General features: G+C 39.1%; 1 protein-coding gene across 1 annotated transcript in view; it reads left to right on the plus strand.

Moving 5' to 3' along the window:
- Positions 1–430: 430 nt before the first annotated feature.
- The window catches only part of LOC122088994 (exocyst complex component SEC6), a 52657-nt gene continuing 28493 nt past the window's right edge, over positions 431–24594 (plus strand). The window contains exons 1-11 of the mRNA XM_042658400.1: positions 431–457; positions 964–1052; positions 1241–1331; positions 1549–1638; positions 1756–1835; positions 8221–8313; positions 15539–15565; positions 18267–18374; positions 18564–18702; positions 18806–18850; positions 20030–20085. Coding sequence (XP_042514334.1) covers positions 431–457; positions 964–1052; positions 1241–1331; positions 1549–1638; positions 1756–1835; positions 8221–8313; positions 15539–15565; positions 18267–18374; positions 18564–18702; positions 18806–18850; positions 20030–20085 — 845 coding nt within the window. The remainder of the gene's footprint in view (positions 458–963; positions 1053–1240; positions 1332–1548; positions 1639–1755; positions 1836–8220; positions 8314–15538; positions 15566–18266; positions 18375–18563; positions 18703–18805; positions 18851–20029; positions 20086–24594) is intronic.

Here is a 24594-nt window from a genome sequence, read left to right on the forward strand (position 1 = left end):
CATATAGAGGACTCTCTAATGTGCTTATATTAGTCTAACTAGTTGTTTAGAGTCCTTATTAGACAGGTAGTTGGATTTCATTGGATTTTATTTCTATAAATATGTAACCACCCCCTATGATGGGATTGGATGAATTAATTTGATTTGTTTTGGTAACCACGTTGTTGAATTTTTCTCTATGTTCTCTAGATCTGGTAAGAGTTTTCTCCGTCCTTTCTATCTTTTCTCTATCCTCCCCCTGTGGCTGATATCTATCTATAAATATGTAACCACCCTATATGTTGATGTCTCTCTTTAAAATTAATTATTATTATCTTGAATGACTGTTGGATCTACCAGATTTGATCCCAATCTAGCTATCATATTGGGATCCTCCTCCCATCCCTTAATGAGCCTATCACTTGCATATTTATCTAATTGATCTGCATCAATGGTATGGGGAGTTTTACAAAATATGGTTTGCATTAACTACTTTTAACTTATATGGGCGTTAGAGTATCAAACACTTGGTCAGCTATTTTGGGGAGAAGTTTTTCATGGGAATGTGAGGGAGAAGGTCGGGGGTTGTCAAACTACACTGGAGTGGTTGCCTTGCATTAGTTTAACTGAAAGGAAGTCATTATCCTTACTGTGAGTTTTTATGTTGTTTTTGTATATTTTTAAATTTCAATATCTAACCGATTTTTAGTCTTCGATTTCTTTAATTATAAATTAAGGGAGACGGGCTAATTTTAGTACTTCAATAATATCTCAAGAACACCATTCTGTATTCTGTAGAAGGTAAGGGGGCAGCTTTTCACATAGCATTCAATAAAGTAGTCATGCAGGAACACTGCTTCACATTATACATTGGTATAGATAGAATAGAGTTGCTTAGTAATTAGTATATTCATTCACATTAATAGAGCCATCTTCTGTTGCAAATTTGAATATAATTTTAACCAGACAAGTCCTTCCCTGCAGGTTGAACAGGCACATTCTGGGCTAGAAGCTCTGGCCTTGTCTCAGAAGACAATAAACCAGCTTCGGGAAAACTTTATTGGTATTGAAAAGTACGTTGATTGCTGGTTTCTTGAATGATCCAATCATCTTTTTTCTTTGGGGTGGGGGTGTCAAAATGATCCAATTAACTTAGTTGCTTCTTAAATGGGTCTTGTCATTTAGACAGGCCCGACCTCGGTTGAATTTTAATGGTTCAAGCTGTATTTTATTTGTTTTGTCTAACTTTCTCATGGGTCAGGCTGTGTCAGGAATGCCAAACACTGATTGAAAACCATGATCAGATAAAGCTCCTTAGCAATGCAAGGAACAACTTGAACACAACTCTGAAGGTTAGTCTATTGTTGTAACTTTTTTGCTTTGGTCTCTGTCTCTGTCCCGTCTTTTTCTCCAAACAAACCTTCAGAACAAATTTGAGCCAACGGAATTGCTGGTAACTGATCTGACTTTAGTGATTGTTCACAAACATCTTCCTGGAATTTCTGGATGTGATGATCCTTGTTATCTACTTTGCTGATGATTTAAATGACTACCGCATTCATTTTGTAGGATGTGGAGGGGATGATGTCTATTTCCGTAGAAGCAGCTGAAGCACGGGATTCTTTGCATGATGATAAAGAACTCATTAGCACATACGAGGTGTTCTTGTCAAATTGAAACAAGTCTTAATATTGCATTTCTATTAAGATTGAGTGCAGCTTGAATTTTCCACTGACCTTGCTTTAAATGATGTCTTTTCTGCTTATGTTGAAGTAGAGGCTAACCGCACTAGATGGAAAAAGGAGGTTTGCATTAGCAGCTGCAGCATCCCATAAGGAAGAGGTTGGCAGGCTAAGGTCAGTTCCATTTGGGCTCTTTCTTTGTGGGAATTTCTGTTATTATACCTTTTTTTGAGGCTGGGATGTGCTCGTATGACAACTATTTTTCGCTTCATACTAGTGATTATTCATGGTTGGGGGGTTGTAGATAGGATGAGCCCTAGGTTCAAATTACACAGCACTGTAATAGTTTCTGTTAAAACAAACACCAAAGAAACAAATAAAAGCAAACAAATTCACGCAAGACACAAAGATTTAACGAGGTTCACACACTGATGTGGTGTGCTACGTCCTCGAGTGGAGAAGAAGATGATTCACAATGTTGGAAAAAAAGTTACAACGGAGATCTCTCAAGAACACCCAAAGTTGCGGCAAGAACACTCACCTAGAAACCCTAAATCGAAAAGCCCCAAATCTCACAATGCCTGCTCAACAAGACGATAGTACAAATTTATCCAAGTCCGTGCTTGGGCCTGTCGGCCCAACCCCTCTGTTACCATCAATCCATCATAGACCTTAGAAAAAAAAATCTCATTCGGGTCGCCACCAAATTTTGTCGGAGCCAGTCAATCTTCAAAACATGTCAAAAATTTGAGACGAACATAACTGTATCTCAAGAAAACCCTGAACCCAAATTTTTTTGGGTGAATAATAAATTCATTACCAAAGAGAAAAAGAGAATATACAAGGGCCCTGAGGGTGAAGAAAGCTGGCTGAAAGCTGAACAAAGCAACAAAAAACCATTAAAGGGGAGGGCTGGGAGGCTACAGGATGGAGGTGGGCAGACCCTAGGACACAACGATGAGCCTGTTCATTGGGGGAATCCCTTATAGAATGATGGGGGAGCATGGCAAGCTTGAATTAACATCAAAGTAAATGGCATTCCAAATCTTGGCAAAGGATTGGGAGTTGGAAGTCCATCTTCGAAGATTGCATTCCATCCATATGTAGTTGATGGTAGTATAGAAGGCGAGCTTCCCAACGATGTCACAAATAGAGTTCCTTGTAAATCTCATATCAACCCAGATCCACACTCTCTAAAGAGGGAGAAGACTTCTCTTGGTAATCCAATAGCTACTAAGGACTCTTCTGAACAGTGGATGAGAAAGAGCAGTAGAAAATAAGTGTTGTGAGTCTTCTATCTCATTCCAACAAAGACAGCAGGCTGAAGGGACATGAATGTGTCGATAGATGAGGAAGGATTGTGTTGGGAGGTAGTTGGAAAGAACTCTCTAGGCTGTGAATTTATGATGGGGGATGTGGCCTTCAAACCAAACAATCTTATGCGAAGGAGATAAAGGACCTCGCGACTAAACCAAACCCCACGCTGAAGAGGAGCTGAATAGGCCTAAGGGCTAGGGAATCCCGATAACTATGTCACCTCTACCACGGTGGTTAGGAGGAGAGGAGGTAAGGAGGACCAAATATCAATGAGTGGGTTGGGGGGGGGTGGCATTGTTGGAGATAATGGAGGCAACTGGGAAATCTCTATCCAAACCAGAGGAGTAAACTAATCTGGCGCCTATCATAGAGAAGAAAACACTTGAAGGATGGTTCTTAAGCCAGAGGGAAGTAGTAGTGCCATCATCAATGGAGGTGTGGATAGCCCGGAGAGCAATAAGCCTGAATTTAAAAATCTTGCCAAACATAAAGGCACGCCAGTGGGGCGGGGGATCAGGCCATAGAGAGTCTTTTCAAAGGAGTAAACCCAAAAGATCCAAATGTTGTTTGTTTGGATACAAGCTTTTGGATAAGCTTGAGAATGCCTACGGAGTTAGCCTCTTGGATCCTTTACAAACACAGACCCCCTTCCTACTGAGGGTGCAAATTGAAGTCCAATTGATGGGATAATGAAATCTAGTAGACTCTACTCCTTTAGAGGAAAGTGAACATTCCACTACCTTGATGGTAGACTGAGGTAACCTAAATACGTAATAGGATTGAAGCACTGATGACTGATTTAATGGGCTCGAAGTGGCATGCATAAGAGAGGAGCTTTCCTTTCCAAAGCTGAACCTTTTCCGAATGAGATCCAACATTGGGGTACATTGGTGAGCTATCAACCTAGTAGTAGTGAGAGGTAGACCCAAGTATTTAATAGGGAGAGAACCAAGGTAGAAGCCTATTAATTCAAGGAGGAGGGCTTTAGAAGCATTAGAGACCTCAACAAGGTAGAGGTGGGATTTAAGGAGGTTGACAATTGGTATAGAGGCCAGACATGTTTTAAAAAATGTGGAGGGAGGACATGATGGTCTCAATGAGAGGGGATCAGTCTTACATAATATCATGAGGTCATCGGCAAAAGCAAAGTGGGTAACATCAGGGCTTTGCATTTTAATGGGGGAAAAATGAGATGTTAGCCCGTGGAGGATTGGATGGATCTAGAGAGGAACTCAAAGGCAAGGGAGAAGATGAAGGGAGAGGGGGTAAATGTCACAACCCAGACCTAGATACAGGTGAAGGTACAGCCCTTACGAGTATTGATCAAACAATCGATAGATACCAACAAAACATCCATAACGAACCTCATCAGTTTCAAATCTCAAACCAAATAATCAATCATTGTCATAGTTCTCAAATAATTCCTACTGGTGGCAATCTAAGGTATGTCCCAGTCAAACATCAAAATCCAAATTATCAGAGTTTGCGTCTCAAATTTGTCCCTATTACATCCATCTAAGAAAAATAAAGCAGCAAACTATAAAGGGAATCTTTGAGCAGCCCTCGAACTTTGCTCCAAGTATACCTTCATCTCAATCGTGTGTGTTGTCATAAAATAATGGGGTGAGCTCGACAACCCAATACAAAAGAATATAGCAAGATCAAAACACACAAAAAATATAAAAATCACAGGTTTAAAACAAAACATTTAGTTTTTCTCAAAATATATTTTTTTAGTAAAACACTTTCTCTTTATTTCTCTATCTATCACTTCAGCTGGCACTGAGGGAAATAGGCTGCCACAAGCCATACTCTAAGAGGGAAAACACGGCCAGCCTCCAATTTTCTCATCTCCAATTACCATTATACACCACTGACAACTCATATGTGTACACTGGGTATGCTTCCGCGGCTCTACAGAACACACTGCCTCTCGGGTGGTAATTACTCTCCATAGTATTGGACAGTCAATTATCCCCAAACACTCTCTCTTTGAAGCTTTCACAAAATCTCACTTTTACTAAATCACCCTTTTCAAAATCATCCTTTTAAACTCACTTGTAAAAACATAGGTATAATATTTAAGCAAAGATCCCAAAATCACTTCCACAATGTACGTCACACATTAATATTCATTTTCGCCAGCTTTAATCACTTTCATAATCACATGTCACACGTAAACACAATTCAAGTAAGCACATGTCAACACATCTCAACAGTACAGGCATATTGGCACCTGTGTTGTGAACCCACTGTAATCCACTTATAACTTCAACCCTCCGAACCTCGAATACTCATTTATGATACAACTTTTAGAACTGTAATGACGTTTGGAATTTTGGATTTCCAGAAGTTGAAGGAGCTCTGCCATTGCCTCTTTCTCTCTTCCTCCACCATTTCCTTCTCGCCCCCTCTTCCTCTTCTTCTTTATTTATTCACTACCTTGCTTCCACGGCACTAGATTCCTATTTTGTCTCTACTTTCCCTGATGAGATACTGTATGTGAAAGACTCAAAACAGTACCAGGATGTGTGTAGGATTGATCAACAAAGGATAATTCAGACTTTAGCAACTAGTTCTAACAGGATTAAGAGAAAAAAAATGGAGCAATAACAAAGGCTAGAAAATAGATAGACATCAGGAAATAATATTCAGATGCAAAACAGTGAGGGAATTGAAGTATAAAACAGTAACTAATAGCGGAATAGTAAGCAGTACCTGAGAGGGGAAATTTGGTAATTTACAGCCCCAAGTTAGGGTTCAGAAATTAGGTTAGTAAAGCCCAATCAATCTCTGATTTCAGGGGTTAATTTGAATCACAAAGCATTAGAATGCAAAATATCCAACAGGGGGAGGGGGCTGAAAGATCTCAGTGAAGTAGGCAGAAGCTTTAAATGGAGCTCAAATTTAGGTCAACTAGTAAAGTCAAAGTTAGCCTTTTCTGATGGAGCTCAAATTCCGGTCAATAATCATAGACTATTGGAATAGATAAACCCCAGAATACAGAAATGTTTCGAGTTTCGACAGTCAGATTTGAGTCAACAGTCAAAACAGTATATTATGAAACCCGAAAACCAGATTTTGGGAGATTTCTTGTATTGGCAGATTGGCAGGTCTGATCTGATACCTTGGTCGACGGTTACTGTTGCGTGACTCTTTATGCCCCATTGTATGGGCAGGATCTGAAGGATAGATCCCTTTGGTGGGCAATATCGATTTAAGCCAAAAAAGGGCCCTAAAACAGGGCTGCCGCCAATTTCAATTTGGTGGTAGCCTGGTAGGCTGTGATTTATGTGCCAATAAAAACAGCACTCGACTAGCAACAGCAGTTCATAAAAAGCCCTACAAATCTCTGTATCAAACAAATTCCAGCAAGCACAAGTAACCAGCATTGCGTAGGCATCCAGACACCTAGTTGCCTTGCTGGTGTCGCCTTGAATTTGTTCCACCTCAAAAGCCTGGTTCGCCTTGGTTCTGTGACAACTATGCAAGTAACAGTAGATAAAATTGCAATTAATTGTTGGATGGCCAAAATAGCCTACAAGCTGTTAATTAAAGAAAGACTACCTAGTTAAGTCGGGAAACAGCCTCCCTGCAAATTGGGGGTAAGGCTGCGTATATTATGACCCTCCTCAGACCTCGTTGTGGCGGGAGCCTCGTGCACTGGTTAAGCCATTTTTTACTCCCTATTATGTAAAGAAACCTGTTTAACCACACTTACATAGCCATTAGGAAACTTCAAAGAAAAAGGAAAAAAAAGACCTAAAAGAAATAAAGCTTCTAGCTAAGCCCATGATATGGGCTGATAGATAGGCCCATGATGGGATGAAAAAGACCCATGTCGGCAAAAGGGAGAAAAGGCTTCCTTCTTTAAACTGTGGCCACTAAGCAGTGGCCTGTTTCCCTTTGTTCTTTCTCTGGGAGTAAGGAACTCCCCTGCATCAATACAGGGTCATAAAAATGTTGTCCTGTATAGGCTTGGTATTAGTGATTACACGATATCATATAAATCTTATCCTTTATATAGGCGATATGATGCTGTGGGCCTGTGGTTCACAAAATTAATCATGTTAGAATATGATTGACCAGTTACATAGTCATGCATTTAGTTCGCTTTTTGTGTTTGCTGTGTTATGGACTGTTATCAAACTTTAGATCTTTGGCTCAGTGAGCTGGTCCTATTTTCAAATAAAGGAACTTCATGGAGTAGTTCCAAGTCGACCAGGCTTGAAACCGAAATATTTCACGTAACCGTGAAATTTCAGTTGAGACCTGGAATGTTTTGGCTGCAGGGTTCAGTTGAAGGTTTCGAGGCCTAAATGGTAAAATTAGGTCCCCAGACTTCTAGGAAACCTATTTTAGGCCCTCTAAACATAGTGGAACCCCTAGATAAAAAACTCAAAATGGTAGTTTAACTTAGGACCCTAGTTTGGAAGTATATACTATATGCCGTTGTATAAATTCTTTAATATGTCTATTCCACACAAAATTATGTACTAGAACACACATAATTCAATTAAAACAACTTAAATATGCTTTAGGAATGAATATACATAAAATTATAAGCCTTTTCATTGATTATCAAATGTAAATACACAATTTTTTGGTAAAAGCGATTCACCATCAAGCTTGAATCTTGCACAAGTCTTCCAATAATGCAGAAAATCGTCGCTTCCGATGCATTCCACTACTGGCCCAACAATTGGTTCCATGCTTGTATGAGAGTGATTTGGCAAAAACCACCAAAACCCAAGTCTTCCCAACCCTTTCTGTTGAAACCAGCGAGTGACAACCTGAGATTTACTACTTAACAAATGTATCGTTTCAACCAAAACGATACAGACTCGAAACATTTTGTCAAAATGTAGCCAAAACATTGAAATTTCGACTGAAAAGTTGCAAACCTTACATAGCGTTCAATGTTTTGTTTCCACATCTGTCAAAACCAAAATATTTAATGAAATTTTGCGGGACCTTGAATGTCAGGTTGTACTTGATGGGATTTTATAGTTTTATAATGGTGGAGTGTTACTGGTGAATGTTAAGGAGCTACAAAATGTTAGTTTGGATGCTGTTAAGATTCCCTTTCATTCATCGAAATGTTGTGACTTACTGTCATTTAACAGCTAATTTTTGAATTATCAATATGGAGTGCATTTCTTGGTTCGTTGGGCATGATGGCTTTGGTGTTGGGTTGAATATCCTGTGTTTGTGAAATTTATGATTTGACAATACTCAACAGGGAATATTTTGAAGATGTGGATCAGACTTGGGAAACATTTGAGAAGACATTATGGGGGCACATTGCAAATTTATTCAAACTTGCAAAAGAAAGGTACTCTGTTTTATAGGAGCTTTGGAATTTGGAATTTTCTATGTGCAATAAAAATGTCATCTTCACTGTTATCCTTGAGTTAATTGGGCTTTGTGGTTCCTATATCATTATTTTCGGAGAAATCGATTATTCATTAATATTCCATCTACATTCTTTAAAGTACTTGAGACTTGAGAGTTAATTTATTAATTGGTTAGTTAATTTAGTAGTGCATGCGATGGCCTGATTTCAGCCTCTTGGGTCTGTTTCTTGGAGTGCATCTTTAGTGTGGTTTCTTTGTCTTTTATCTTTGGTGCAATATATTTGTCCTCAAAGCATGATAAAAAGAAGCTATAGACAGAATTATTGTTATTAAGACTGAAGTACGACATTAGATATGTATACACGGTAGGATTTTGTAGGTTGATGGTTGTGTTCGCTACCGTTTCAACAAAAACTTGAACTGTTAGGGAAGGGTAGGGTCAATGTATACATCAACACTTCCCCGCCACTTGCAGGCCAAGATCCCATGGTCCTTGCACGTGGAACTCACGTGGCATTTCCTTCGTGCGGCACCGAAGGAGAAGAAATGTATGGAAAACTCTTCCGATATACTTCCCTGAAGTAGAACACTTGACCTCCATACCGGTAACAACTCTTCCACCATCCATTGGCCGTAGCAGTCCTCAGTTCTCCCTGCCAGGCCCTGCTACAGCCTTCACCCTTGCTGCCTGGCCCTTTTGTGGCCCTCACTATCCCCGCCAGCACTGCTAGGACACCCCAACGGTCCTTGCTGCCACTGCCTGAGTTTACTGATGCTTCTCCTATTGGACAGCCTGCTCCTGCTTCTACATCTTCTGAGCCCTTCTCTTCGGATCAGTTACTGTCACTTCAGCACATGATGTCTCAACTTGGGACCACCTCTTTTGCGCCTAGCCCCGCCTCTACTTCCAATATTTCACAGTCAGCTATTTTTCATGTCTCCTCTTTTCTAGTATGTCCTAGCTCATTGGTTCAGGCGCTTCTAATCATATGACTAGTTCCTCTGACCACTTTTGTTAATACTCCGTTGTTCGGGTGCAGATAAAGTACGTGTGGCAGATCGATCTTTATCCTCTATTTCTGGTTAATATATCCTTATCATCTGTTTTACATGTGCTTTTCCTTTCTACCAACGTCTAAAGCTAATGATACGTCCCTGGAGGCTATTATGCAATGTCTGCAACTCTTCGAATCTATGTTTTGGCTCCGTATTAACTTGAGAAAATCTCTTATCTCCTTATCTGTAGTTTCTGAGTATGTTAAGGCCTCTTTGCTTGAGAAGATTGGATTCTCCCTTGATCATCTCCCGGTTAAGTATTTAGGCCTCCCTTTGATTCCAGCCAGATTGTCTGCCCACAATTGCACTTTTATACTCGATCTCATCAGGAAGGCTTCAGTTATCGAAGGGAAGATTCTATATTTAGCGTGTAGCTTGGAACTCATCAGATCTATCTTCCAAGCTTCTTATATTTACTGGTCCGACATTTATGGGTTGCCCACGTCTACTATCTCTTAGCTTGAATCTATTTTTGCTGCTTTCCTTTGGAAAGTTTTAGAATGCTCTAGATTCCTTCGCCTTTTAAGTTGGGCCCTGTTTGCCTTCCAAAAACCGAAGTTGGCTTGGGTTTGAGGCATATCCACGATGTCAACTCTACTGGTATTATCAAGTTGATTTGGAAGTTAGCTACCAAGAAGAGTATATGGGTGGATTGGCTGTACTCAGGTCTCCTTCGTTCAGATTCCCTTTGGACTGCCCCCATACCGGCTGATGTTTCTTGTGTCTGGCGTAAGATCTTGGTGCTTAGACCTATTGTCGCCGAGGCTGTCTCTACTCAGATTGGTGATGGTTCTTCCACTTCTCTTTGGCTGGATCCTTGGCACCCGATGGGAGTTCTCCTCCATCACACTAGTGCAAGAATCATTTATAGTTCTTACCTCCCAAAGGAGGCGCTGGTTCGAGTTATTTTGACTTTGGGCAGATGGACTCCCCCGGCTTCTACCTCACCTTAGTTGGATGATATTTGGAGATCTTTGCCCTCCATCTTTGCCCTCCATCTTTGAAGCTCATATGAGAAAAGGAGACTATTATCTGGACTCCCTCCATGATTGGTTCCTTCTGTTCCAAAGCGGCTTGGGATTTCATCAGGTCTCGGCCTCTCGGGTCTTTGGACAAACAGAGTGAAGAGGGTGAACGAGCTGGCCTGTTAGGAGAGGTCGTAGCAGGTCTAGACAGCTTTGGCACAACATCATTTGGTTCAATCATCAAATTCCCTGTCATAGTTTTACTGCTTGGCGAGCCCTCTCCCGCTGCCTTCCTACGCAATCATTCCTGTCTATTCCCTGTGCTACCTTTGTGGGATTGAAGCAGAAGACATTGAGCATTTCTTCTTTTTGCATGCCTTTATCCTCTTCTATTTGGAATGGATTCTTGCAATATGTTGGCCCAGGAATAGAAGAATACTCCTTTTCAAAAGGAATGGATTTGGGTGGATATGACTTTTGCCGGATCTTCTATTTGTGACACTGTGGGTAAACTTGCTTTCTGCTCTACCATCGACCAAATCTGGATGGAGTGCAACCGCGGGAAATGGAGCTCCATCTCTGGCTCGGTTCGCTAGATTTGGGATTCCAATTCTTTTGACGTAAAAGCTAAGTTCTCTCGAGTAACTAGAACTTATGTTGCCTCCCCAAGGAACACTCACATTGTTGTGTCCTGGGGTCTTCCCCCATCTTTGCTTCGGACCCATCCTTTCTCTTGAGGGTGGATCCTTTGTTCATTCCTCCTGTTTTGTTTGTGTTTTCTTAACCTTTGGGCCAACTTACTCTCTATCTATCATCTTGCAGTTGATCTCAATTGTTGTCTCAATCTAATCTACCCATTTCCCCTTTTAGGATTTGGTGACTTGAGCAATGATTGGGTATGGTATGGTGTGGGACGGACTATACTATCTGGATCGGGGTCTTTCTACGATTCTTTTCTGACTTTCTACTCATACTCTTTGGGCTGATAATGTCCTCTAGCAAATACACCTTTGTACCATTGCCTTGGTCATCCTTCTTTTCATACTTTAAGTTTCATGTTTCCTGCTTTAATAAAGGGTTGTAGCCTAGACACATTTTATTGTGATACCTGTGACTTATCTAAACATACTTGTATTTCATATTCACCAAGTTTAAATAAAAGTGATATTCCATTTTCTATTATTCACTCAGATGTGTGGGGACCTTATTGCATTGTCTCTCGAGATGGTTTTAAGTGGTTTATACTTTCATTAATAACTGAGCTCATTTAACTTGGATTTATCTTCTCCGCGATAAATCTGGAGCTTTTACCATTTTTCTGTTCATTTCACACCATGATTCAGACTCAATTTACTGCCCAGGTCTGGATTCTTCGAAGTGATAACGGAACCAAATATATTGTCAATCATTTTCGTCAATATCTTGATGACCAGGGAATTATTTTTTAAACTTCGTGTGTTTATACTCCAGAACAAAATGAGATTCCTGAGCTAAAAAACCGTCATCTTCTTGATGTTGCCTGCTCCCTTCTCTTTACTATGAATGTTTTGAAGTTTCATTGGAGGGATGCTGTCCTCACTCCTCACTGCTGCTTATCTTATCAACAGGGTTTCTTCTAGTGTTCTGGATTTTCAAACCCTTGTGAGCCATCTTCCAGACCCTTCCCTAGCCTCCTGTCTTCTTCCTTGGTTGTTTGGGTGTGTTTGTTATGCTCACAAATCCACACCTTCAGGCTCCAAACTTGACCCTCAGGCTTTTGTTGCATTTTCCTTGTTTATTCTGCCTCCCAAAAGGGCTACAAATGCTACCATCCTCCCACTCATTGACTGTTGTTACCTTCCATGAATCTGAATCTTACCACTAATCCTCTCTTCTAGGAGAGATTATAATGCCAAAGACTCCTTTTATTCCTCTTTTTCCTTCACCCCCTGATATTGATATTGTTTGTATTGAGGGGGAGAAACCTCAAGCTGATAGTAATGAGTGGGGAATGTGGGGGAGAATATTCCAAAGAAAGACTTGCTTATATACTCCAGACAAAAGAACTAGACAAGGCAGCCTGCAACCGACCTGCTATGTTCAACGGCAGCTCCCAATCCACCTCCTTCATCTCAGTCAGGTAATAGGGACCCTTCCACTGGTAATCCATATTGCTATTAGGAAGGGAGCTAGATCATGCACTAAACATCCCATTTCTAACTTTATCTCTTATGAATCCCTGTTCCCATCTTATCGGACCTTTGTTTCCTCATTGTCTTCTGTTTCTATTCCATAGGGCTGGAAAGATGCTATGGCTGATTCCAAGTGGAAGGAGATGATGTTAGAGGAAATGCAGGCGCTAAAAAAGAATGGTACTTGGGAACTGGTTCCCTGTCCAGAAGGAAAGAAGCTAGTAGGATGTAAGTGTGTTCACGGTGAAACATAAGGCCGATGGAACCATTGAGAGGTATAAAGCAAGGTTTGTTTTGGCTATACACAAACCTATAGCATTGATTATTGAGATTCCTTCGCACTGGTTGTGAAGATGAACTCAGTTCGTGCTTTGTTAATTGTTATCTTGGGCCAATCATGGATGGAATCTCCAACAGTTAGATGTTAAGAATGTCTTTCTAAACGACGTCTTAGAAGAGGAAGTATATATGGATGTTCCTCTTGGCTTTGAAAGATCATCCACAGCTAGGAAGGTGTGCCGGCTAAGGAAATCACTCTATGGCCTAAAACAATATCCACGGGCTTCGTTTGGCCGATTCCTAAAATGTTAAAATTTCGCTATAAACAAAACCAAATTGATCACACATTGTTCGTCAAGCGTGGTGTAGTAAGGTCACTACCCTCATTGTGTATGTCGATAATCTAGTTGTGATAGGTAGTGATTGACAAGAGAGTTCGAGATTAAAGATTTGGGACCTCTCTGGTAGATCTTGGAATTGAAGTTGCTCGATTCAAAAATGGTATCTTTGTCTCCCAGAGGAAGTATGTCCTAGATCTTCTCAATGAGACAGGTATGCTTGGGTTTAAGCCAGTCGACTCTCCTATTAAGGTTTTTCTTTTTTTATCTCAGCAACAAGAGTGGTGATCCAATAGACAAAGAGAGTTATATGAGATTGGTTGTGAGGTTGATATTACCTTGAGGCAGTGTATAGAATTGTGAGATACTTAAAATTGGCCCTTGGGAAAGGACTCGTATTCTCAAACAATAGCAACCTCAAGCTAGAAACTTATACTGATGTCGACTGGGCCTGTTCCATTGATGATCAGTGTTCTACCTTGGGATATAGCACCTTTCTTGGAGGGAACCTAGTCACCTGGAGTAGCAAGAAGCAGTCCATGGTGTCTAGAACAAGCACAGAAGCTGAATAACAAGAACAAGCACAGAAGCTGAATAACATGCAATGGCACATGGAGTCCGTGAGCTTGTATGGTTCAAGGTGTTAATGATTTAGGGGATAACGGTTGCAGAGCCAATGAGACTCTATTGTATAACAAGGCTGCAATCAGCATTGCTCACAATCCGGTCCAGCGTGACAGGAGGTAAACACATTGAGATTGAGCAACACTTCATCAAGGCGAAGCTCGAGCAAGGCACTATTTTGTCTATTTTTTTCTCCCACAGAAAATTAGTGGGCTGATGTATTTATGACAGGCTTAAATTGCAAAGTGTTTCATCCTATTATATGCAAGTTGGGCATTAGAGACATATATGAACCAACTCGAGGGGGAGTGTGAATGTGTATCCAGGTTCAGCATATCACAAGGGTGAGTCATCCTCACCTAACATACCTTATTCATATTATTGCTCATCTATAAATAAAGTGGGCTTCTTGTAGTCATTGACAAGCCAAATCATTTTCTCAATTCTTCTTCTCAACTTTCTTCTTCTCCACCGACTCCTTCAACAGTAGGGTGTTTGCTGCTGCAGCAGCTGCTTTTGCTTCCTCTTCACTTCTCCAGCTTGCATTGATAGTATTTTCTCTAGCAGTAGTAGTGATGTCAGATATGCATACCTGTTTCTGGTCATGGGCTCTTCGATTATGCTTTTCTGTCTGAGTTTCAGAGTGAAGACAAATGAGATGCTCTACTTGCAGAGGCGGGAGAGGGCAGGGGGTTTGGTATGTGACTTCGAATTGCAGAAGTGGGAGAAGAAGTGAAGAGGAAGCAGCGGCAAATGCTGTTACCACCACAGTTGAAGTTGGAGGAGGAGAAGAAAATAAGAGGAAGCAGAAGAACAGAAGAAGGTGTACCTGTTTCTGCTTGTTAGGATCTTTGATTAAGCTTTGCTGCTTGACTTGCAGAGGCGGAAGAGGGACAGGGTTTGTTTGTGGTTTTGTGGATGGTGAAAAAGGAAAGTACAAAGGCAGAAGTATAGGTATTTAACATATACTTCTCCCTTCACGTTTTTGACAGTAGCGGCGACAGACAAGCTTGGCCTTGCAGGAGCTATTGGGGAAACAATATTATGTATGACAGTACATGGCCTAAACTATACACCTCCGCTTACTAGGATCTCTATGTTTGTGAAATATCCTTACATTTGGCGCCTTACGTAATAAGGTGCCACCAAGGTGCCTAACCATTGTCTATGATTGCCTACGTGCTTCAATAACTATGCTCATGATGTGTTTGTGTTTAAATATCATTTTTATTGCTTGTGGTGTGGTATGTTTTAAAAACACTAGTTTCTTATGTATCCATGCATATTTTCAGCGTATCCAGAATCTCTTAGCGTCTCTGCGATATGTTTCTTAAAATCACCTTTCTGAAACGCCGCTCGATAATGTTACTTTAAACCTTGCTTATGTGTGCATGCTGTCTTTTTTATTTTTTTCCTACTTTATAATAAAGCTTCACTCATGATTGGACTGTCAATCTTTTATATTTTCTCTGCATCATTTATATTTCTGACCCTCGTTGTCTGGTTGTGTGTTTATTTTCTTGCATGCATGACATATTGGGACCGTATAACTGGATTCAGTCAATTTTACATTGAAATTTTTTGCTGATAACCTTTCATTTTTTTTTTTTTTTTTTGGGTTCTTTGTTTGCATGAATTGCTATTGTGCTACTTGTGTGCTTACCCATTCATTTATATCCGATATATGTAATTGAATGTTTCTATGTCATTGTATTTTTCTACATTTAGTGATATTTCTAATTCTCCTTGTTATTCTTCTTTGTTTTGTAGTCCGCAGACTTTGGTTCGTGCTATTAGGTATGATCAATTTATAAACATATGCAATCGTTTTTTCACTCCATTTTACATTTAATTGTTCAATGCTATGCTTATTCTATTTTCGTGTGCTCTTTCCTTTTATGTTGTTGGACTCCCTGTTTTTGGATATTCTGATTGGCAATGCTGCTTATTAACTGATGCAGAATTCTGTCAAAATAAGAAAGTAATTCATTAAGTTGTTATGTTGTGATGTTACCGTGGAGGTGATGGTACCTACATTGGCTATTGAATAATGAGAGGCCCATCAACTTTCTAACATCAAGCTTGTCCAGTTTGTTCATCAGTGTTCAACTTAATTGTGTCACCAACACTATCAAATGAAAGTAGGAGATATGTGTGTGCAGGAACTCTGCTGATTTTATTCCTACTTTATTTATTTATTTATTTATTTTTGCTAGGTATTCCAAGTTTGATTTGAACAAACCTGTGATGGGTATTTTGTATGTTTAATGTGACTTTTGCAACTCATGAGAATGTTTAAGTGGAGATCTGTTCAATAGAATGAAGATTTACCTTCTGCTTGTTGATGTAAAATTTTTAAATGTTCTTGGAAATCCCTGTAGCAGGTTTTCCCAGGGTTTTACTCAACATTTTTGCTGGAGCTAGTGATATATTTTTGCTGTTGTTTATCTAGCATTATTCTTGCTTTGCTTTATGAGATTATGCTACCCTATTTTACCATTTATTTGTCAGATCTTGTGCCATTGATTCTTGAATTAGGAAGTTTTGTTTTTTGTTTGTGGGGGATGAAGAAGGGAAAGCTGGCTCCGTAAACTTTGGAAACACTTTGTGGGTATTTATTCTTAATATCATGCTGCAAATGTAAATTGGGATTTTTGAAAAATTTAGTTAGGTTGTTGTAATAGTAAATGTTAAAGTTTATAGTTGGAAGTTATTGTATATAGTCTGTGAACTATTGTCTTTATGTGTAGCCTACTGCAGGGTAGTTATGGTCTAGTATTACTTAATAGAGAAGTCTTGTTTAGTGGAGTACTTATCGTATTGTGTAACTACCCTTTTTTATCAATATATATAAATATTGTTGCTGATGGTAAGGGCATTTAATTCTTAACCGCAAACCTTCTTGTCCCTCATTGATTTCTATCTCTCTGGGCTTTCTTCCTTCTTCTCTTTTTCTTAGATTCTGGTTGTATTATCTGTCACAGTTAGAATTTGGTTTTGTAAGAGAGATTGTATGGGAAGTCTATGACTTTGATTTAGTAGCAAATTAATAAGTTTAGGTATGAGAAAATTGGGCTAGAAGACGAAAATTTATTGTGGCAAGACCTCATCACCAGAACTTGTGAAGAAGAAGCAAAACAAGAGAGGGAGACATGGAGATATGCTAAACCACAATAGATTCAACTTGTTACTACTGTGGACAAACAATCTTTATTAATAATGTTTAGTTAACAACAAATAGAGTCTAATTAGGTCTCCTACTTGGAGTATAATTCAAGTAAAGAAACCAACAAGGAAACTAAAAGAAGAATCTAAATGCAAGTATCACACTGGGGACAAACCCCCCAGATGTGACTGACCACTGACACTTAAATTACTGCTGGACATATCTTAGCATTTAAACAGGTAAAAAAAATTTAAACAGGAACCCAACTTACGACACTAAAGCCATTGCTAATCAGACATGCTCTTTAAAAGGGACAATGAGATGAACCCAAGTGGCTACTAGTTGATCGACGTTTCTGGTCATTTCTTGCATTAATCCCTCACTTAGAAAATCCTTGAATTCTGTTTGTGTTAAAGGAAATTGTGTAATGAATGGGACTAGAGATGATACATTAAAGCCAAAATTTTACCTATCCTTGAATAGTTTGTCTTTGTTTTTCCTTCTTTATGTTCTCTTCTCTCTCACTGTAGTCATCATACTTGGAAAGACTAAAAATAACCAGGATGGTCCTCATCTTATTTGGAAGCAATATCACCTCTGTTTTCAAGATCTGGAAGTAATAAGGAAGCTACAAACTCCTATATACTCAACCCAAATAAAATAAAAATATAGAATAAATATTGCTCCTATGTAAACTACCAGCCTCGTTTTGACAAAAAAACGGGATTGGACTGGTTGTGTCTCGGTTTGGGTCTCCAAAGCGGGTTGTTTTCTGTCCAACCATGCTAATGCAACTGCATCACTCAGGGCAGCCAGATGCCTTGAGCATGGACTACCTTGCCGCTAAGACAATGGATTGGCATTGCATAAGCCATTCTTTGTTAACCTGCCCACTACTACTTTAAAAGAACCTAAACAGGACTGAAAAAGACATTCATGGTTTGGATCAGAGTCCTATTCTATCATTACAAGTTGCTGGTCTGGAACGTCTAAAATTTGCTTGAATCTTGATTTTTGACAGTATATGAATAGCACTAGTGGAAATCTAAATCTCCAAAACTTAGATCATACAGATTAGAGGGCCTTGTAGTTCCTTGTTTTTAACATGCAAATGCAGATGTTTGTTGGATATGAATGCTCCTTATCTCCAAACTGGTTATTTGTTTTTCTGATAGGTCAAACTGGTTCTTTTATTATTAATGTATAGATCTTTGACTTGATTCCTGAATTTTAGATGTTATTTATGCTAGGTTTTTATTTCTATTACCATTGGTTTCAATTAATATTTCCAAGTTTTGCCCTTTGTCCTCGTTGCTTTTCTCTTTCTTTCAGGGTGGTTGAAATGCAAGAAACGATTGATCAACAACTAGCTGAGGAAGCAGCAGAGGCAGAGGGTGGTGGTGCCATGGCATCAATTACCAACCCTCGTAGATCTGCCAAGTAATATTTGGAGTGATATTCTTTCATATGTTAACATCCAACCTGATGGTGTTTTTCCTGTTTGCATTTTAGTTCATTACTGCGCTATATTAGATTGCTTGATATAGCCACCCTTTCATCTCTTCTGGAATCAACTTAATTTCAGTTTTGTTACTGATTTTGTTTGCAATGGTTCCCCATGACCTGCAGAAAAGCTACAAGTCAAACAGCTTCTTCAAGAAACTTAACACAGCAGAAGTTGAAGGTTCAGGGGAAAGGTTACAAGGATAAATGCTATGAGCAAATAAGAAAGACAGTTGAAGAACGTTTTAACAAGTTGTTGACAGAGGTACTTTTTTTTCACCTACTTTGCTAGCAGGAGCAGAAATATTGATGTTCCAGTTCTACAGAATTTTTTTTTCTCTTTTCTTGATGGTAATTTGTGTCTACAGCTTGCCTTTCAAGAGCTAAAAGCAGCTTTAGAGGAAGCTCGAACGGTATGTGAAAATGCTGTCCAAATTGCAAATTTCTGCTAGTTTTCCTTGTTTAACTATTTTTTTTGAGGAGCTTGAGCTTCCATGATTCTGTTATTGTTTTATTTTCTTTCCTCCTTGTTCTGCTGCTGTCTCTTTTTCAAATCCAGAAACTTGAGATTGGAATTGTAACCCGTTTTTATTTTCTCTCTTTGCTTTTTTCTATTAGTTGTTTAAATTTTCACAGAAGGTAGGTGAAAGGGGAAAGGAAGCTCCAAAGGAGAAGAAAATATAAAACAAGTATGAGAAGGATTTCCCCCTCCCGCGTTATCTGTGGGCCTCTTTGAGTGTTATTGAGAGTGAGAAGCCCCTGTTAATGTATGGAAGAACTTAAAGAGATCTAACTGCAATACTGCATAGATCACTAAGAACACAACCAGAAAACTGGAGAAGAAACAAAGACCGTATAGCTGCTGCAACTGTGAAACTGTATTGAAGAAAATGAAAGTCGATTCTATTCTGTCGGTCAAGATTTTTTTTAAAGTTAAAACCCTACTGACAAAAGACATAAGTTACCCCCTTATCACTAACGAATCAAAGGGCCATGGTAGACAATTTATAAAGGAAATGAAGTAACTTAAACATAAAGTTACACTTTGGAAAAATGCAAAATAAAGACTTGCTTTCGGAAATCCTAGATTCATTAGGACTCCTGTTTAGCCTCACTTTTACCCTTCAATTCTGAGTAGGATGGGTCCTGTACTAACAGACGACACTAATTGGAGGGATGGAGAGAGATGAATTTGCAGGTTTGAATCTGTCTTGCTTGCTGTGTTTGCAATCTGTTCTACTATTTCCTATATATCTCCTGGAATTCATGCTGCAAGTCTACAACTACCACCTCTTCCACTGTTGACGTAAAAAAGGAAGAAGACCAAATGGGTTTCATTTTCTAAATTATAACTTTGAAGATGATATTCAGAAATAAAAGAAACAGATTTTTTCATTTTACTCATAAATCCTCATCTGAAATCCCCCTTGGTATATGCACACCTTGGTCACCTAGGCAACAAGAGCAAGCGAGAGAGAGATGACTATGTTTATGGCATGAAATTGTTAAGCATTTCTTAAAAGTTAAATATAATTACTTGTAACTTCTTTTTCAGTTCACATCTGATACCACTTTTATGGTTTCACTTGCAGATTGGGGAAGAGCTTGGAGATATATATGACTATGTCGCTCCTTGTTTTCCTCCAAGGTTTTTCTTGAAGATCATCAACCACTTGTATTTTGAATAAGTTATTTAAAAGGTTTCCTGTACTTGATGGGCCAGGAAATTTTTTTGGCATTGTATGTCGGATACATGGAATGGTGATATGACATCTGACTGTTGGATACCTAGTTGAGATTTCTCTTTGGAAAGGGGTCTAGACCCCTGTGCTGGTGCTCATTATCGGGCTTTTGTGTGTCAATGTTTCTGAATTGGTTTCTTGATTTGGTTTGTGTGTTGAAATTTTGATGGAGTTGCATGATGGACTTAGGAAAAAAAAAAAAATCTTTTGATTTGATTTTCTTTTGTTTTAGAAATAATTTCTTTTTAAAATTAGCTAGCTTCTACTTTTAGAATAGTTTCCATTAATTGTTTGATTTTTCCTTTATATTAGTCATGTAATGGATGAACTCAGTGGTTAGATTTGATTGAATTTGAGACAATATGTTTTGGTTGAAGTCGATGGCTGCCATGGATGCTTTCTTTCTCCCCCTTTTCTAATATCTCCTATCCATCGCTTTCTTTAGCTCTGCTATTTTCCTTTTTTTTTTTACCCTCGAATTCTGTTTTCCCCCTTTCATCACTTTGTTTTGAATACTGAAGACCCATTCGAGTCCTGTGGAAGACCTATTGAAGAACCACAGATCAGCAACAAGTTTGAGGACCACACATCAGCTTGTTTTCCCTGATCGACATTGGTTTTCTGCTAGGGTTTTGACCTGCTGTTTGTCCTCTGTTTCTACCAAGCCTGTGGCCAGTTGCAGCCACACTTCTGGGTGACTATTGGAGGACCTAAGAGAGACTCGACCAGGAGGATGGAGGACCAGAAGGCCTTTTGAAGCTGCTGCTGAAATCTCCCTCGTGACATACTGATTCTACCGCCCAGATCTGGTTCAGGTCCTTCTATCTCTTTGTTGCATACTACTCCAAGTTGAACATAGAGCTGTTGGAAGAGCAGGTTGTGGCGAAGCTTTGCCTGGAATATCGGACTCAGTCGACAGATATCAGCGAGGTTCTCCTTCTGTTTCTGTTTCCCTATTCTGCTGCCTCTCTTGATGGTTGTCTAGAGGTTGAAGACAACCCCAATAGAATCGTGTTTTATTTTAGAGATACTTGTTTGATTTTACACTTAAGCCCCTGTGACCTAAACCTGTATTCTAATAAAACCTCCTTACTTTAGTAATTCCAGAATGTCCCCCCTCTTTTATTTTTCTATTCCAGTTTGACCCTACTATTTATTTTCCTCTCTTTTAAGCTCTTAAAATTGTTTCTGAAATTACAAGAATACCCCTCAACCATTACATTGAGCTTCTGAGTCATTCTTGTGGGCCCTAAGTGATCCGATTTCGATCATTGGAATTCGGTTCCGCATCACTTTTGAGTGATGAAATCCTGTATCTAATTGAGTTGTTGCGAGTGAGCCAATCCAACTATATGTGGAATTTTTCTTCCCAAGTAGGGTTCTGTAGCAAGCAGTGATGAGATACTGTCTTCTGGCTCCTGTTCTGTGTATTAGATCGACACTCTTACTTTGATGCCTTTTCTTTTTTCAGGATAAGCAACAGAAATTTGTTTTTGAAAAAGACATGGTGGCACATACGAGTATATAGAAATACATAGTGATATGTAATAAACAAGAATAGAGCCCAAGCTCAAAGCACAACAAATACTAGAATATACTGCTACAGAGGTATATCATCCCCAAAACAAAGTCCAGTTCTCACAGCTTCGTGTTTTGGCACGTCATCATCAACCTCATTGGTACTCTTTGGGTTCCATTGAAGGAAAACATTCATACACCTAGTATAGGGGTGCTTTTATTTTTTCTTTTTTACTTCCTTTTGGATTTGCATATTTTGTTTCAAAGGCATTGAATTTGGTTTAGTTGTAGATGGGATTTTGATGAGGAATGTAGCAGAAATCATTGTATATAACAGCACTTAAAAATCTTTAGGCTTGAAATACTGGATAGAAATAACGCATGGGATGTTTCTAGGTCTTCACAGAATAAAATAATCAGGCAGAAGAGTACTCATTCAAGAAAGAAATGAGGGTTTAACTATAACAAACATAAAAAGATAACAAAGATAGCAGTGAACATCCTGGACGGACGTGGAAACAGTGAGTTGGGGCCAATGTATTGGCCACGATAAACATGAAGGTGCAAAAAAAAAAATTTGCAAATTGGGACCCATAATGGGCCACTATACTCCACCAAAACTATTAATTATGAAGAGCCCTTTAGTCTGCAAATCTACATATCATAATTCTTTGATCTCTATGCGATTGTAAATGGAAGCAGTATTATCTCATGTTTTTCTCTGTTTTCTTGCAACTTTTGTATGGATTGAAAATCAACATGCTTCTAAGCATAATTCCAAAGCTTTGAGTCATTTTTCAGTCTCACGACTTCCTAGATGATGAAGATTAAGTGCACAAGTAGATGCATGTGACAAAAGTCGATGCATGTGATCAGTGAAGACCAACTGTGGGAGGGGTTGCGGGAGAGGAATGTGATGGTGTTTCAGTTATTGTTTAGGGGAGTGCTAGCACCACTCGTTAATTGTGTGTGCGGCCATGCTCCTGTTGGAGCATGAGACGTGGCAGCTATGCCCCATCCTCCTTACTGTTCATTCCAAGGGTAGGTTTGCTTACTGGTTTTGAGGGTGGACCATGTTGCTCACTTGTCATGCTCCTGTTGGAGTGTGGTTCTAGCATTTCCCTATTGTATAATATATTTTACAATGAGGACCTAGCATGGTTCGAGAACTCAACCGAAACTTGCAAACCTGCGAAATTTCGTAGGTTTCGACCGTATCGCCAGGGGTCGAAACGATGTCACTGGTTTCGACCATATATCAACATACTTCGACCAAATTCGACGAAATTTCCCATGTTTCGACCGAAACATGGGAAATTTCGACCAAACCAACTGGTGGTCGTATATAAGTTAGTTTGAAAAGAAACCTAAGCCTTCTATTAGCAGAATTCAACCCTCTTCTTAGTTTTTTCTCCTAACTTGGGGAAATAGTGGAGATTTTCATTTTTTCCTAACAAAGTTGAATCTAAGGGTGGTTCTTGCTTCATCTAGGTTGGGATACCTAGATGATGCATCTTATAGATGGGCAGTGATAGACTACCAAGGCAATTGGGTCCAAAACATGTCATGGGATGCATATGTGGTGCATTCAGAGGAGCGGCTACGACATCTGCATTGGTTCGCAACTCGTGGGATGGAACCACCTATACACTCTGCTTGGAATTGACTTTTGAGTGTTGAGTGTTGTTTGTTGTCACTTGAGTGTTGAGTATTGAGTCTTGTGTGTTGACAGTTGGGTGTTGAGTACTTGAGTGTTGAGAGATAACTCATGATGATGTAGTATTTTTATTTATTTTGGATCATTTGGATTATATATTATGTATTGTTGTAGATGGTCGACTATATATAGTGTAGAATATGTAATTATGTAGTATAGTTTCAGAATTTCAGTCAACAACTCAGCGTAATAATTACCGAACCTTTGGTTCACCACACAAGTATGACTTTTTTTTTAATGAAACTAATGATGTGAATGTGTTTGAAATATCTAAAATAGGATGTACACAAAAAAATCAGGCAAAAAAATAGTTTTGGGGTCGAAACCTAAGTTTCCACCAAATTGGGAAAAATTCCTGGTTTCCTCGAAATTTCCCAAGTTTCGACCGAAATTCCGGTCTCCCCAAGGGTCAAAACCCGATACCTTGAACCTTGGGACCTAGTTGGGGGACCGAAGGAGAGTTCCTGCTAGCCAATACTTATCTTCTCCTGGAAGCAAGTTTCTTTGACATGCTTGATGATATGGTTTTCGATTCAGGTATCCTTAAAAGAAACTATAACATCCACTAGGAAGCTCGAAGGAACTTAATCTCTAATTATATTTGTTTTTATTGAATAAATTTAAACTCTTGTTTATCCATCGTAGCAGATTTTGTATGAGTTTCATGTTTAACACCTATCTTAGGAGTAAGGATTTTAGGGTTCAATTTGGTAAAATCATGAAACTTTGAAAGAGAGCCTTCACTAAAGCATGCTCTTGAGCACTTGATTTCAGTTATGGTAGGTTCTCTCAATCATGAAGGGTGAGTTTGCTCTCCTGTCGGACTGGTTTTTTGTAAGTGTACTATCAGGCACTTGAATTCGACTATTGTAAGTGGTCTCAATTCTCAATCTCATTCCTGATTCAAGGATTGAGGGTGAGATTATTGTCCATATTAGAAGGATTGGGGTGTGCTAAGATTAGTCATCTATAAGTAATGTGAACTAATAGGCTCTGTCAGTTTTGCCTCATGATTATTTATTTATGACTAAATATCTCTTATTTCTGGATAACTTAATCTTCTTTCCCATTATGTTGATAATGATCTTTGTTTTCTATCGTACTTTTCTCTGTCTTGCTCTTTGTTATTCTTTATAATTGTTTAGCCATGGAAATATTGCATGATCAACCCTATCCTCCA

The sequence above is a fragment of the Macadamia integrifolia genome, chromosome 9 (assembly GCF_013358625.1).
Source record: "Macadamia integrifolia cultivar HAES 741 chromosome 9, SCU_Mint_v3, whole genome shotgun sequence".
Classification (NCBI taxonomy): Eukaryota; Viridiplantae; Streptophyta; class Magnoliopsida; order Proteales; family Proteaceae; genus Macadamia; species Macadamia integrifolia.